At 44.0% G+C, this 15,604-nt stretch overlaps 1 protein-coding gene across 6 annotated transcripts in view; it reads right to left on the bottom strand.

The window, feature by feature from the left end:
• Positions 1 to 11,879: 11,879 nt before the first annotated feature.
• Positions 11,880 to 15,604, bottom strand: part of SH3PXD2A (SH3 and PX domains 2A) — a 258,532-nt gene continuing 254,807 nt past the window's right edge. For all 6 annotated transcript variants that reach the window (XM_074875217.1, XM_074875218.1, XM_074875216.1 and 3 more), the window contains one exon: positions 11,880 to 15,584. In XM_074875217.1, the coding sequence (XP_074731318.1) occupies positions 13,689 to 15,584 (1,896 nt within the window). In that variant the 3' untranslated portion in view covers positions 11,880 to 13,688. The remainder of the gene's footprint in view (positions 15,585 to 15,604) is intronic.

The following is a 15,604-nucleotide window of genomic DNA, read 5'->3' on the forward strand; positions in this document are numbered from 1 at the left end:
ACGAAGACCAACCATGGCGCAGCACAGACCTTCCTTGGCGACGAGGCATCCCACCGCTGCAGCCCTCCCTCCCGCTGCGGCCAGGGCCATCCCCAGGGCTCGCCCGGCGGGGGCCAGCTGCGGCACAGCCCGCGGGCCCCGGGCCCACGGACCGCGCTGGGGCGGGGGGAGATGAGCAGGACTTGGAGGAAGGAAGGAGGGAGGATGCTCCGACAGTGGTCCAGGAGCTGCAGAGCTGGTCCAGCATCGCCACCTGGTGCTCCGTAGGCGGCACGGCACACAGCCTCTGCCTCGCCTTTCTTTTTTTAGTTTTCCCCCTTCTCCTAAGATTGATTTTACTCCTTTTCACTAATACTACAAAGACACATAAGTAGGACCAGAAAAATTTAGTCTTGAGTGCAGAACAGCTCTGGTAGTGGCTCTCAGAGAAAAATGAGGAATGAAGGGAGCAATTAACAGTGCGTTACGATATACAAGGGGATACATTAGTATATGGTGATTGCACCAGTCCGGAAAAACCCTCTCAACCCTAAACTGGAAACCCTCTCAACCCTAAACTGGCTGGTTCACTCTGCACACAGGGGCAGAGGGGGCACTGTTCCTAAGTCACTAAGTCTGTGCCTTAAAAAGCCCGGGATGGTGCGCTGCCTCAGATCTAATTCCTAGCATCCTTCAGAAAGCTGGAGTGCCAAAACAGCCCAAACAGACTCCTCACGCACCAATCCACCTATGTGCCAGCATGGAGGAATATCTCATGGGCACTGTCAGCAAACGCTGTGTCTCCACTGAGAGTTGGCTCACCTCAGGGCCTGGGGGTGACTCGTTGCTCCACAGGATGTTTGTGAAGTGCTACAGCACATGGTTGAAGGCATAGCCCCATGCTAAAATGAGGGATGCAGTCATGCAAGGTCACTCTCTGCTGCAGGAACAAAAAGTTGGGGATGGGCAACACCCTTCTGCAGTCCTGCCTTCCAAAGTGGCAGCCAGGCACTAGGCATGACCCCCCATTTACCTACAGATTTGCAAACTTCTAACAGACAATAAGGAGATGGACAACAACTTCATAGAGCGGTCCTATAGCCAAGTTGGGAATTGAAGTGCTAGAAAACACTTCTCTACTATTCTCTACTATTACATCCCCTATTACAACCCGCTCACCCATTATATCCCCTAATCTACTACCTTCTGCATGCCCAAGAGATGTCCCACATAAGGAGTGGAGATCCATTAGGAGAAGCTCTTCAGTTTTACCTGGCTGCTGCTTCACACACCAGAGAACTTCTACTTGAAGTATTTGAGGCCTCCAACCTTCAAACCTGGGTAACAGGAGTCAGCAGGGCCCGGCAACCTTGCAGGATCAGACCTTAATATCCCATGTTCACACACTGCCTGCTCTGCAGCCTGCATGCAGGGGTGTTAAGGGCTCACCCCAACTTTCAGAGCAACCCTTTCATCACAGAACCAAAGGGCCACTCATGTAAAAGGATGCTTTTCTTATTATTTTGGATCTGGTGCCACATCCCTCTCCAAAAAACATCCTGACAGAGTATTTTAAACCTTAAGACCTTGCTCAACAAGGACAAAAGGTCTTCATGTTTGAGGACAGAGGTGAGCAGTCCACAAGACTCTGTGGATTAGAAAAGAGACAAAAATACATCATACAGTAACAACTCAGGGCCAGGGGACAAGAGAAGCTCCTTTATCCATTTAAGCTTAAGCTGAAATTTGCAACTGCATGTATACATAAGTTGTAAGTTATTCTGCGAGAGCTAGATTCGGTGGTTTGACAAACACAAGTGGAATTAGTACTGAAAAACTTGAAAAAAAACCCAAGCCAACTGGATCACAATTAAAAAGGTCAAAAATTTATTTTTCCTTAGGGCGTAAGAGGCAATGTAAACAAAATACCAACAAACAAACAAAAAAAATAAGTCACAAGTCAATTCTTACAGTCTGCAAGCATTTGAAGATAGAGTACCCTTTTCCCACCTCCCCCCAGAACACTGCAAGCCTGCTCAAATGTTAACAAGCAACAATTCTGGACCCTGAAGGTCCAAGTGAGTTTTGCCATGTCCCAAGCCAGGACTAAATTTGTCATGTAAGAAGGACACTGCATCTGTTTTATCAAACACTTTAAAAGTCCAACAAAATATAAATATTACAGACAAAGATTAGATTTAGCACCACCTTTGGTCCAAGCAATCAATGAACTGGGAGATGACAAGTACAGTCTGTTTTGCAAGTCCTTTCTGCCTGAGTCTTTGAAAACATTAGAGGTTCACATTGCAAGAACTTGTAATAACTCTGAGAAACAGCCCTCAAACTCTGGCAGTCCCTCACAACCTCCCCAGGTCCTGTGCACAGGGAGAGGAGAGCATCACCACTGTGCAGCAGTGCACAGCGCCAGTGAACATCACTCAAAGCGCTTGGCAGAGCTGAGCTCGGCTCTATGGGACACAGTAAACACCGTGCCAAGGGTCTGATCCTGCTCTGGTGCAGCAGAGCTCTGACTTTGGGCATGGCTGAAGAACAGGAAGCACAGTGACAATGTGCCTCCTGAATTTCCCTTTCCACTAGCATTTGCCACCCTCCAAACCCGGCAGACAGCAGCATCTGCATGTTGTCAGGGAGTGTGATGGCAGATGACTGGAAGGAGCTGAAGTTGCCTAAATGCAAGTTTGGAATATATCTGTAACATGTAAATCAGAAGCTCTTCTATCAAGCTTAGTTTACTCCTTTTTAAGCTCATCTTTTCCAATACACACATGCCCATCACAGATGCATGGCTATGAATTTTTGCAGAGAGGTGTCACTACCCAGTTGCTGTGCCACAGTGCTAGTGTGGGCCAGGATACAGTTACAAGGATCTGTGACCATCCTAGAAGAAAAATTAAGTTCATAAATCACCTGGCAACATTCTACATTTATTGCAACTCCCTCTACATGTGTCCAGAACTCAGTTTGTCTTTTATTTTCCTCCAAGAGTTTTTGAGCAGTCTTAATTAACCATTATTAAATGCTGTTCAATTCCAAGGTAACACCAGCTCTAATAAATGCCCTAAGAGAAATGCCACGAAATACTTCTAGGCACAGCAATCTGAAGTTTTTGCTCTGCATCTTCACATGCACAACTGCCCGAGACAATTTGTGTTTCTCATTCCCTGTTGAGAGACCCATGCAGAGTTTTCACCTTTACAGGCACAAACATGATTACAATCCCCCAAACAAACATTTGCTTTCACTTCAATGCTTTACAATGTGCTGCTCTAGGGAAACCCCCCAAACCTCAGTTGCTTTACACTGTTTTGCAGTTCTCCGAGCAAGCACTCGGGCATGGCACGTGGCCGTTCGGCAGTCACAGAGAAGAGGGAAGCCCTCCGGTATGCAACCCCTGTCCCACACAGGGCAGCAAAACCCCAACCCAGTCACCCACACCTGTGTCATGAGCAGACACAGGCTGATCTGGTCATATTCAACCCCCTGTTTACTGCACTTGGCCTACGACATAACTGCGAGGACAGCTCTGAAACCAGTTCTGGACTGGGCACTAAAGTCAAGTAAAGTCTCCAAGTCTGGATGAGGGGGAAGATAATGCTTTGTGCAACTGTTTCCCCCCACCACTGTCATATACAGAGCAAATGAAAACATTGTGCTATGGTAATTCCATTAATTCCCACTGGGACATAGACACATTTCTACTGTCCCAGTCACAGAACCAGGCTCACAGTACCGTATGTATCAGCTAAATCATCACAGGTCCCCAGGTGATCTGTGCTAAAGCTTGAGGGACATTTCTACAGGGTCACTTGACAAAAAGGAGAGGTATGTTTTCTCCACTGATAATGCATCTTTTGTGTTAGCCCGTAGAGAAGTTACTCATCTTTGTTAACTAGTACTCTAATCTGTATCAAATCTACCATATTTACATGCAGACTCCAGGACTGGTCACAAAAAAGGTCTTCTGTTTTGTGCCAGTCCAGATTGGGGCATCTGACCCCTCATTAACAATAACTCTTGCCATCAACGGCAAAAGGTACTGTTAAGTGCAAAAAATGTCACTTTTCTGGGTTTCGATTTTACTGGGATGACTGAGAAAGGCAAAATTTTCCATCATGAACATGATTTCCTTTTCCAGGAAAGCATCTCAGAGACCCAAGCACATCTGGACCCTTGAAGTAGCTGTTCACTGTACAAACAGTTTTATCCAACTGGTCACCATCTCAAGTTCATTAAACAAAACTGGGACAATGCATGAGGCTGCAGTTACTATTTCTGTCTCTAGCTCACATTTGCTGTAGGCACATTAAGAAGTGATGCCGTGAATGTCAAAACACCTGTGAGCTCTGAAAGAATCAATACTTAGCCAAAAGCTCTAACATCTGCATGATGAACACTATTTATTCCACTACCTTCAGTGGAGCTAGATCGGCCACAAGAAAATATGGTCCAAAGCTGTTACCACAAAAGAGGGTTTCCACAGACTCATTTTCTTCCTCTCTTGGCTTAACTTGCAACCCAAAACAAACTGAATGGACTCCTGCCCATAAACTCTCTTAAAAAGAAAAAAAAAAAAAAAAGCTCTGTTATTCCTTCTCATATACACTGCAACAGAAACCACACCAACTTCTACACCTTTTCCCAAGCAGAACAGACAGAATGGTTCCCATGTTAAAAAGAAAACAAACAAATAAAAGACAAAAAAAGTGTCACCAACCTGACCACACACACTAAGACCAGCCACACATTTCTCTATCTCTGGTCACCGACATACTCTCCCAAGCTCCCACCAGGTACGTTCCCACCACTAACCACTAGAAAATGGAGTGCTACACCAACACAGAAATGACAACAGCTTCTAATATTCAAGGTCACATTAAGAACATCAACCACCCAGGAAACCCACTGCAAAACCTCACTTAGACCAGGCCTAGATTGATTTTTTTTTTTTCCCAAATACAAATTTGGGACAGCAGAACCTATAGGAGTTTCCAGTCCAGACACGTGCAATTGCTCTGCTAATGGAGGAGCACAACTGCTCAAACAGATTTCAACTTTCATTCAACAAGTTTAGGCTCCCAATAACTGCCTACCCACCATTTCCAGAGACAATCTGGGCTAATTAACAGCTCTGGAAACAGCTACAGATGTACATATTCAGCTGAGCTGCTTTCAACACCCACCTTGAGTTATCTGCATCTGACCTTTCGCCTAAGCAGCAAACTGCTGGCAAGACTTCTCCTGACATGAAATTTGATATTGAGTCTTAACTGAGGAGGCTCATCTGCTTGCTTCTCCAAAAACACTGCAAGCAGAGTAATGAGGACTGCTGTCTGCAATTAAATCTGCAATAAAGGAACAGCACTGATGTAATATGAAGTTAGCCAGACAGCAGAAATGCACCTACTCTGTACACTATTGACCCCACAATACTCAAGTTTGGACCCTCAATACAAAAAAGTCATTGTAATGCTACACACACTTTGCTTTTGCAGTACTCCAGGTTGGAACTCATCATGACTAATGAGCAAGTCTTTTCAGCAAGCCTATTCAGCATGCTGCAGAAAAATTCCTCCTAGAGACTGGAAACAATTATAACCCTCCTCCTGCCCCAAAAATCCGAGACAGGAAATAGTTAAGTCAGCCATTCACTGAAATATTTCATTTTTTAAAAGGTTTTTTTAAAATTCCTTTTTTATTTGTTCCAGTTTACTAATTGTTACAGGCTAATTCCAGTGACTGCACTATTCTCTTCTGTCCTGCTTCTACGGGACGGAAACAAACTGAATCTGGATGCTTTGGGGGACCCAGAGTCTGAACAGGATTTGATGCTCCCCCCCCAGTCTAAACCCCAAGGGTTATGATGGGATTTTGTTTATTACTACTTCCCCAGTGACCCAGAAGCAGTTCAAGAACAAGCTCTCAAACCACAAAATAACTGTTTGCACAGAGAAAGCTGCCATGTTGCTCAAATTTCAGACATCAAAATACAGAGTCACTAACACAACTTTGAAGGGGAGTATCTGCAGAAGCCTGAAATATTTAATATTAAATATTGTATTTTAAAAATCCTCCTACAGTGCCAAGTGATTCTGCCTCTCCTCTGTTTTTCTCCTCCACCAAGCAGGGACCAAGAAAGACAGATACCATTGTAACCAAATAACCCTGAGCATCAGGGAAAGATCACTAAACCCACCATTTTCCCAGAAGTGCCACTAGCGCAGCATTGTTTCACAGAGGGACAATGCGGGCAGACCTGGAACAACCACTCCTGCCCGCTCCATCAGCTGAGCCTCAGTGTATGCAAACTCCCAGACACACAAATCGCCTCAATTACAACAAACACATAACCCATGTTTGTCTTCCTTTGGTGGATCATTACCTTCAGGATACAGACTGTCATAGTATATCATGGAGTGACAGAACCTCAACTTTTCTCAATAATGAAAAATCCTAACACAGAGCAGTGATGTATTAAAACCATCTATACAGAGAAAGCACCTGCAGTGTCAGACCCAATAATTTATGGCCTTATTAGAAACATCTTTTTCCTCGTATTTTATCCATCTCTCCCCTGCCAATATAGTTACCTCTCATTTCTTTCCAAATTATCAACATAATTCCCATTATTTTGATTCAGTAACAAACAGGAGTCTCAACTCAGGACAGTAGTGGCTTATGCTGACAAGAACAGGTCTGTAAAACGCCAGTGTGAAGCTTTAAACCAAATTTATTTATTAAAAAAACAATCACAAAACAAAAAAAATTGCACTCTCCAACTAGAATCAACGCTACCTTGATGCAAGAACAAATGGAGAACATTATTGATGGGACCAGCCCAGTCCTGACATTATAAAATGGGAGACACTAATTTGTTCTGCCTACGCCAGTCAGGTCCGCACGCGGTGCGGCGCAGCTTTCGCTCCAGGAATCACTGTGAAGCCCTAGCCCTGATGTGAGGGCACCCCAGAAAAAAAGATCCTCTCATTCCACCCTTGGCAATGCATGCACACCCCACAAAACTGACACCCCAAATTAGAGTTATGGGTGACTTTTTACAGACATCTGTGCTTTGCTCCAAGTTGGGTCTAAGATGGAGGAGGAAAAGCAGTAATAGCATGTCAACCTAAAGTCAACTGACTGTGGGCGCTTCCGGATCTGGCCCTACATACAGTACTTTATTTGAAAATTACAAACACAACAGACAAGACTACTGAGCAGCACAGAGGGAGAGAAAGAGAAATACAAGCACTGGGCAGAGCTAGCAGAGGCCGTCAAACAGTTCAAGTGTGCAGACATACTCCCCATGCATTGCCGCATCGGTGGTCCCTGCTTCTACCAAGCAACTAAAAGCAAATGAAAATAAAATAACTTACACAAACATTTGCTCTCAGACCATCAAATTGGTACTGTTGGCAGCTATCAAACACTGCATTTACACACAGCACTTTGCTACATGGCTAAATAGTATCTGAAGTTGCCAGAGAAGGAGCTGCCGGTGATGGGAAGCCACCAGCAAATAGCAGCAAAGCTCCAGTTGGTTTTAAAAAGCTGAAAGACCTGCAGAGAAGTAGATCATGGCATGGCAGCACTGCAGCTCAGCAGTCCTGTGCACCCTTTGGAGGTGTAGGAACCGAGCGCATGGCGCTTGCTTCGGCCGAGAATGATCCATGCTGAGCGTCCGTGAGGCGCTTTGCTCCACTGCGGGTTTTCTGTCAGTGTAACTCTACTGATGCTCATGGACTTCTTGCCAGTTTAGACAAGAGTACGTGAAAGAATAAAGATGGCTCCTCAAAACCAGATTCATTTCTAATTAGAGGTTTTTCAAAATTATGTAATTGACACTATTTCAGTACAGCTGCAGAATTCAGTTTTCCTGTTTGAATGCAAAGGTCTCTGGTAATATTAAGGCTCTTTGACAAACTTAAGAACAGCAGGACAAAAATTAAGCAGAAAGATGAGGTACATCCCCTCTCCAGGGACATGAACTAGAGCCACAGGAGATGTACTTCCCAGAGCTCAGAGAATCAAGTGCTCTGGCTTTCACATTTCTCTTCCAACTTACAAAAACAGTCCAGTTTTTTAAAAGGTAGTAGTTCCTGCTGCTACCTGGAAAGTCACATTATTTTGGACAGATGGAAGTTCTCCTTCCATTCAAACAGAATTTAAGACAAAACCTCTTCTGAAGAGCAAAGTTTCTGCCCAACTTTATTTTGGACCTGAGAAATCAGCCTTTGCAAGCCAAGAAATAGGAAATCAATACCCACATCAGCTGTGAAATTCTGCAGGTGAGAACTATAAAACGGGGACTTTTTTTCTTAGGTTAACAATAAGGAAAGAAAAGAAATAAGGACCTGTAAAAATATTCCCATAGCTCTTGCCATAAATGCAAGTAACGATACAGTATCAAAACTTGGGACTGCACCAGCAGAATTATTTTCCCTTCTGAAGCGTAACAGAGGACGTAACCAGCAGAGACACACCAGAAGACAGTATCATGCATGGATGACATACAGAGTGTTTCAAGCATAGCTCAGAAGTCCTGTATTGATAATGCACATTCTATACATAACCCTGGCAACATGCTGCATAATCCTTATACTTTCAGTAACAGGTCATGTTTTTTTTGTGAAAAGCAGCCATTCCCACCCCAAACCACCCCAGCTATCCGTCCCTACCTACCTAAGGGTCCTGTTTTCATTCAGCCACCCCCTCCCCTGCATTTCCCCTTCCCCTAAGAGTGCATGAATAGAGAATTGCAAACATTTCACACTGCACGTTCCACTCCAAGTCCTGGATGAGGGGCCTGTTTATTCTATGAATATTGCACGTATCCACTCATTGGATTTGTTTTTTCTCAAGAATGCAGAGTATTTGGGGAAAAAAATAGAAAAAAATAGTAGGATACAACACAGGGAAATACGAGTTATTAACAAGCTAGCTATGAAGACCTAAAATTAAATAGTACTAGTTCTATTCTGTTAATACTAGTAATATGAAAATAATGAATGCTTTATCAAATTCCCTTGTTTTTCATATAAGATAAAAGCAGTAACTTTCTTTTTAACTGAGGAAAGCAATGAATATATATTACAATAAAATACGATTCATTAAGATCTGAAAGTGATGAAAACAATTATATAATGCCTTCGTCAAACTTTATAGCATCATAACGGAAGGAGTCTTTGGGGAGTGTATCCACAAGAGCCAAATCTATTTTTTAGCTATACCCGTGCAGACATGAAATTCACTTTTTAAGAGTTTAAATGTGAGCCAATTTCAATCCTTGATAATTGTGTATTTGCTATTATTGTACACATCGATTGAAAAACATCCTGTTGACACATCAGTCAAGTATCCTGACTTGTGCCCCATCATATCTTTTATCTTGAAAAGTTTGTCTTGCAAAGGACCGGTACATATGACTACACCCACCCACTGCAAGGCATGAGAGCTAAATCAGTTAATAGGAATTGCCTCCCACAGGGAAGGGCTGCTAACAAAACCGTATTACTCTTGCTGTTATGAGAAAGTGTTTTGAAAGGGGAGACAAGGGAAACCAGCAATGAAACTTTTCAGGCATTATATAAACCTCAATAACGAACTCAGAAGTGCTCATTATTATTAAAGTTGCAGTATACAGCAAGACACAATTTTCACATTCTTAAATTTTGTTCTCTGGCATTGGAGTCTGGATTTTCTGCTGGTCCAAATTCAAGACTTTATGGAAAGCACGGACAGCGGGTGAGAGCAACGTGGTGACAGCAGCCGCCTCTCCCCCCGGAGGAGGGCCCCCTTCAGCTGCAAATGGCTTTGCCCAAGCCCTGCAGAACTCTTCCTCTTAATAATCTGGTTCAAGAATAAACCAGAAAGAGAAATTTAAACAGTACTATTGATTTCTGCATTGAGTGTTCACTGAGGTGTACATTACATTTAAATATTGCTCTTGATCCAGTGTCAGTTTCGACAAATTTAGTAAATAAAGCTTAAGGCAACATTAACATTTTAGAAAAGAGCTAAAACACTTCTAGTACTACACTGTCCTCTGAGGCACCCTGCCAGGTTTTCCTGCCCTGCAGCCAGCTTTTCTGACATAGCTTAAGGCCTTGCACTCTGTTTCACAGCTAACAGTGGAAAGAGCTCGCTACTTCAGGTATCAGTGGAGCTGACCAAAACGAGCTGCTCACCGATGGAAAAAATAATTATTTTCCTGATGTCTCTCAGTTGAAAGAATCAAAAAAGAGATCAGAGAGAGATGCTGTGACAACACTAAGATGGGAGGGGGGAAAAACTGCACTGGGGAGGATTTGCTTTAAAAAGTGCCCTTTTAAACACAAGCAGTCAAAACAGCCACCAAATAAAGGGAAGCCCAAAACAAAGCTTTGGTGGCCCACATTCATTTCTAGCCCCAAGGAGGTAATTTGCACCCTTTCCTTTTCGCTGGTGCAGTTGGGGGCAGAAGGAGGAGGGAGGCCACGAGCGTGGCTTTGCGGCCCATCTACAGGGTCTGGCCTCTCCTCAGGGGACCACGAAGCCTCTGAGATAGGACAAAGGAGCAATTGAGCCATGGGACACCGAGCTGCTGCTTCAGAAAACCCTGGCAGTACTGCAGGCACCCTCACTCTGGGTCATCTCCTGCACTGCTTGGAGCTCAGCAAGCTGCCTCCCTGCAAAAGCCAGAGCTGGAGAAACAAGCCAGCAAGGTGGGAAGGGAGCTGTGGGACAGACCGACATCTGTTACAGAGCTGGCCCACGTTTCACAGGTAGATCCTGAAGCCCTCACACTAACCTGAGCCTCACAGCGAGCCTGCATCCACTGGGGACCAGCCTCATGCAAGGCACATGGTAGCTGGGCACCACAACCATCTGCCAAAAACAGCTTTGCCACCCCAAACCCTGCAATGACTCCTGCAGTTCAGAGGTGCTCTGGGCTCGGTTTTGCTGGATGCAAGTGCCAATATTTATAGTAGTCCAGGCTCTCCTGTCTGCGTGCTGCTTTCCTCTCCCTGGGTAGGGGCTCACGTCACACCACACCATACTCAGAGAATTCAGTGGCTCAATGCAGAAGATCTGGGAGCTGTGCTTTTACATCCCCCCAAAGAGATGACCTAGTGGGAATGTCTTTAAACAACACTTTAGAATATTTTAAATAATAAGTTAATTCTTAATAAATATGTGCTTCAAGAAAATGATAATTATATACTGCACCTTTAAATAATGCACTTAGTTCTCTGCATTGGCTTCCATTTTGGTTTCTTTTATTGTTAAAGTGCATTAATTCAAAATAATGAACCACTTCCGCATCATTATTGTTAAAATAAATCATAACATTAATATGAGTCACTAAGTCACTACTATTAGTACTGCAATCTAGCAGATAACTCTATGTATTGCTCTATTTAATACTGTCCAGCAGAAGAATATAATACTTCTATTATAATCTCACAACAGCTCCAGCAGTCTTTTATGGCTGCTACCATATTAGTACAACTAAAAATGGGGAGAAGTATGAGAGACAGGGCCACAATGCCTCAGAACACATCCAGTAAGATGTAGCTAACTGGACATATGCATACATATTATATGGTAAGACGTAAAGGTACAAAGAGGACCCTGCACACTGTGATATGAGCTGCTGTGCAGATACACCTCCTTCTCCTGCCACCACAATTTAAAGGGATCCCAACCAAACAGCCTCCCTCCCCACCTGGATGCAGATTGCTGCCCGAACCACAGCAGTTTGCAGCCAGTTGTGGCACCTGGATGTTGTTTCAGCTACCAAAAGGACATCAGTCAGGTTAGCCATAGGCAACTCTCTCAATATTACCATGGAAATTAATAAAAACCCCAAACCACAAAAAAAAGAAGACAAGAACAACGCATAAATTGTGTAAATTTTTTTTTGGCAGAGAAACATCCCCAGTAACACATGATATTGTTGTGCTATTTTACCCAGCCTCTTGATCCCAGCTGTTTTAAAGTCTTTATAACGTTTACCTTCCAAGCCAAATTGGTATGAAACTCTGGTGGAAAAAAGGGCATGTATCATTTTGTGTAAACCAGTAGTGAAATGGTCTGCCCCCTCCCCCTTAAAACAGATTTACAATGCTGCCTATTATTTAAAGGAACTAGATATTGATCTTGAGTGATTAACAAGGCAATTTTTTTTAAAAAAAGCATGACTTCCTCAAGTACAGTAGGGATTTAGCCAATGATGTTTACAGTACAAGAGTCGGCTACCTCATGAATAACTCCATATTCCTAGCCTTTTCCAATGGATGCCTCTTCCATTTCCTACCACGCTACCCCACCGTCTGCCATGTTTCAAAGCATGAGATAAGAAAGGCAAACAGAAATGGAACTAAAAGAGGCAGCTTCCTGGTTAGATGCATTGTAGACCTAATTGATTTGACACTAAATCTCTGAGCCTGAGAAGCTCAGGCACACTTTCCAGTACAAATGTACTTTTTGGATTCAAGTGGGAACAGAAACACGTATTTGGCTCCTACTTCAGTTTTAAGTCTCTTCTGGTAAAACAAGACAAAAAAAAAGTAAACCCAGAATGCACAGAAAAGACAAAAACAAAACACAGAAAAACAATTCCCCAAAAATATACAAATTAAGGATGTGCAGACTGAGTTTGATGGCTTTTTTCCCCCCCCCCCTTCATTGTAAACACTGATGTTGCAGAAGGTTACGGCTATTTCTAACTAATACCTTGGTGGGCCCTGCCAGCAGTCAGCACGCTTGGATTTGGACCAGATCACAACGAAGTAACACATTTGACAGCTTTGTCTTTAGTGTCTTAAGGGACTTTTGTACATTTTGATATTATGACAAGTTTTGAGAAACCCAACTCTGGGAAGAGAATCAACCAGGATCACCTGGTAGGAGTCAGGCACAGAACTAAATATGGAGCCTACAAAGTCATCGACGTGCTTAAGCATGGGGTTCGTAGGTTTGTGTTTACAAGCACCATTAGGCATCGCTGCCCGAGAACACCTGAAATCCCAACTGAAAGAACAAGACAGAACAAAAGGAAACAAAAAGCCCCCAACAAACACCACCTGATTGCCTTTCGGTGAGTTAGCAGTAACAACAAAACACAGCTGAAGTCAGAGACCAAATCTCTCCACGATGAAAAGGCTCCAACTCTGGACCAACCAACTGTTGAGAACATTAAAAAAAAAAGTGAACATCTCCAAAGGATTAGAGTCCCTCTGTGTTTCAGAAACTTCCATTTGCTTCTCACTGTAAGTTGTGGAAATGCATCCAACTCTTGGGTATTCCACGTACAGACAAGAACAAGGAGAAAGGGAGCCAAGATTGTAAAACAGAGTTTGGCACAAAACTCCCCAAATAGATGCATGTGTATTTCTCTCTCACAAAAGGCACACATTTGGTTTCCTATCAATAACGGGAAAGATGGGATGTCATACCCTGTTACACATACAAGATTATTAACAACTTCACAAAAAGGCATTTGACTATGCTGCATCTTCCTCATAGTTGCTTACAACACGTTAACCCCACAAACCTCTCCAGAACATGGCAGATTTGTCCTCAGCATAGACTCCTTTCTCCCTTTGTACAAACTGGAGCACAGGGAAACGTCTTTTTGTGTAGCAATTGTTTTTTCCACATGTACACAGCAGGAACAGTATAAATTAGGGAGGTTAAAGATATTGCAATTAGTTCTTTTTCTCCAAGTAATTTGAGGGCACCCAGCCTTTGAATGGCTTCACACCATTCATGATCTGGCAGTACCACCAGCCATTTGGGTTCCTTTCAAGGACCTCCATGCAGACACCTTCCTGAAACCCTGCAGTCTCCTCATCCCCTTCATAGTCTGCAATGGAAACATAGATGTCCTTGAGATTGTTGTGGATGAACTGGGATTTCTCAATGGGTTTTGGCCTGACTGTGGACACAGGAATCCCATTCCTCTGGGTAGGGAGGTTGGAGGTGGTCTCTGAGCCCTCTGTACCGGACCGCTCAGGCTGCTTTCCCTTTGCATCACCAGGCTGTGACCATGCGTTGCTGAAGGAGGAATTCCGACGGACGGTTCTAAGATGATCTGTAGTTGTTAAAGACTCATTTCTGCGCAAGGAGCATGACAGGTTGTTATCCTTTGGTGGTGGAGACACAAACACTGACTGTGGCCGGACAGCAAGCTGCCTTACACCATTCCTCATTTTGACTGGCCCTGATGGTTTTGAAAAACCACCAGGAGGTTTGCTTGGGATGGGTGGTGTTGCACGTTTGCTCTGGTTGATGGTGTTCAAAGCCTGAACCCTCTTCTCTATCTTCTCTAAACTGTTTGACTTGTTTTCATTTTTCCTGTTCCTGGCAAATGAGGCATCAGTCTCTGCTGATGTGGTTTCTCGCTGGTTATCAGGGAGAGCCAAATAATGGGAAGGAGCCCAGCCTTCCATGTCTCCATATTTCAGGTACCACCATCCACTGGCTTGCTTTTCCAGCACTTCTACTTCTACTCCTGCTGGGAAGCAAATTTCAGAATCCTGTACCTTTTGATATGAGTCAGTGGTCACATAGAAACATTTGGACTCATTTTCTTGCTCAGTCTTGACTGGATGGCTAGAGCAGAAAATGCCACGGGAAGGAGCTGTAATGAGATCAGCCGAGCTCCTCCTAACAGGATCGTCTTGGTTCTCAGCAGCTGTGTGTGGGGGGCTCTCAGATTCTTCACTTCTTGAACCTTTAAGTCCACCTCTGAGTTGCCCAGTTGGCCTCAGCTGACGCCTTAAAGTGCTGATATCCATCTTTTCTTGGCTCTGAGAGTCTGCCTTGTTCAGGAAGGGTTTGGGCCTAACGATTGGCTTTGCTCTAATGGAAGGACTCTGCCCAGGCTCTTTCTTCAGGCCTGTTCTTGGCATGCTACGCAAGCCAACATCTGAAGCTGACCTTGGTTTTGTCTCCTCGCTCCTGGAATAGTGACATTTTCCAAGATCGGGCTGGATGTTTTTGTCTGTTTTGAGCTTCACAAGTGATGATTTAGGAGAGCTGGAACAAGGAGAATTCCTTCGGATCAAGGAGAGAGAGGAGCTTTTCTGAGAATCTGAGTCTCCACTAGATTCCTTATTGGACAAAGCATCTTCCACATAACGCCTGAATCCCTCATTCTCATAGATGGTCTCTTCTTCGTGAGCAACATCTTCTGAAGACTCTCCTACTTTGAACTTTGCTTTCTGAAGTGATGACACAGGAGAGGGCTTGAGGGGCTGAAACAGTCGTTTTTCAGGAATGCCCTCTTCACGATGACTTTCACTCACTTCACACTCTGAGTCAAAGCCAAAGGCAGGCACATCATACTCAGGTTCTTCATATTTCAGCTTGTGGGGAGAGTCCTGGGTATCTCCTGAAGAAACTGTTCCAGCAGTTGTTCCTTCTTCAGAGTCTTTTGGTTTACTGGGAGGTGCTGGGGGAGGAACTTTTGGGCGGGTTAAAGTACTGGTTCTTCTGTTTAAATTAGGCTTCTTCCTTTTGTCAATGTAGGATGCTGGAGCCCATCCTTCCTTCTCTCCAATCTGCACGTACCACCAGCCGCCAGAGTTCTTTTCTATAACCTAGGAGACGACAAGGAACA

This window comes from Strix uralensis, chromosome 7 (genome assembly GCF_047716275.1).
Source record: "Strix uralensis isolate ZFMK-TIS-50842 chromosome 7, bStrUra1, whole genome shotgun sequence".
Taxonomy (NCBI): domain Eukaryota; kingdom Metazoa; phylum Chordata; class Aves; order Strigiformes; family Strigidae; genus Strix; species Strix uralensis.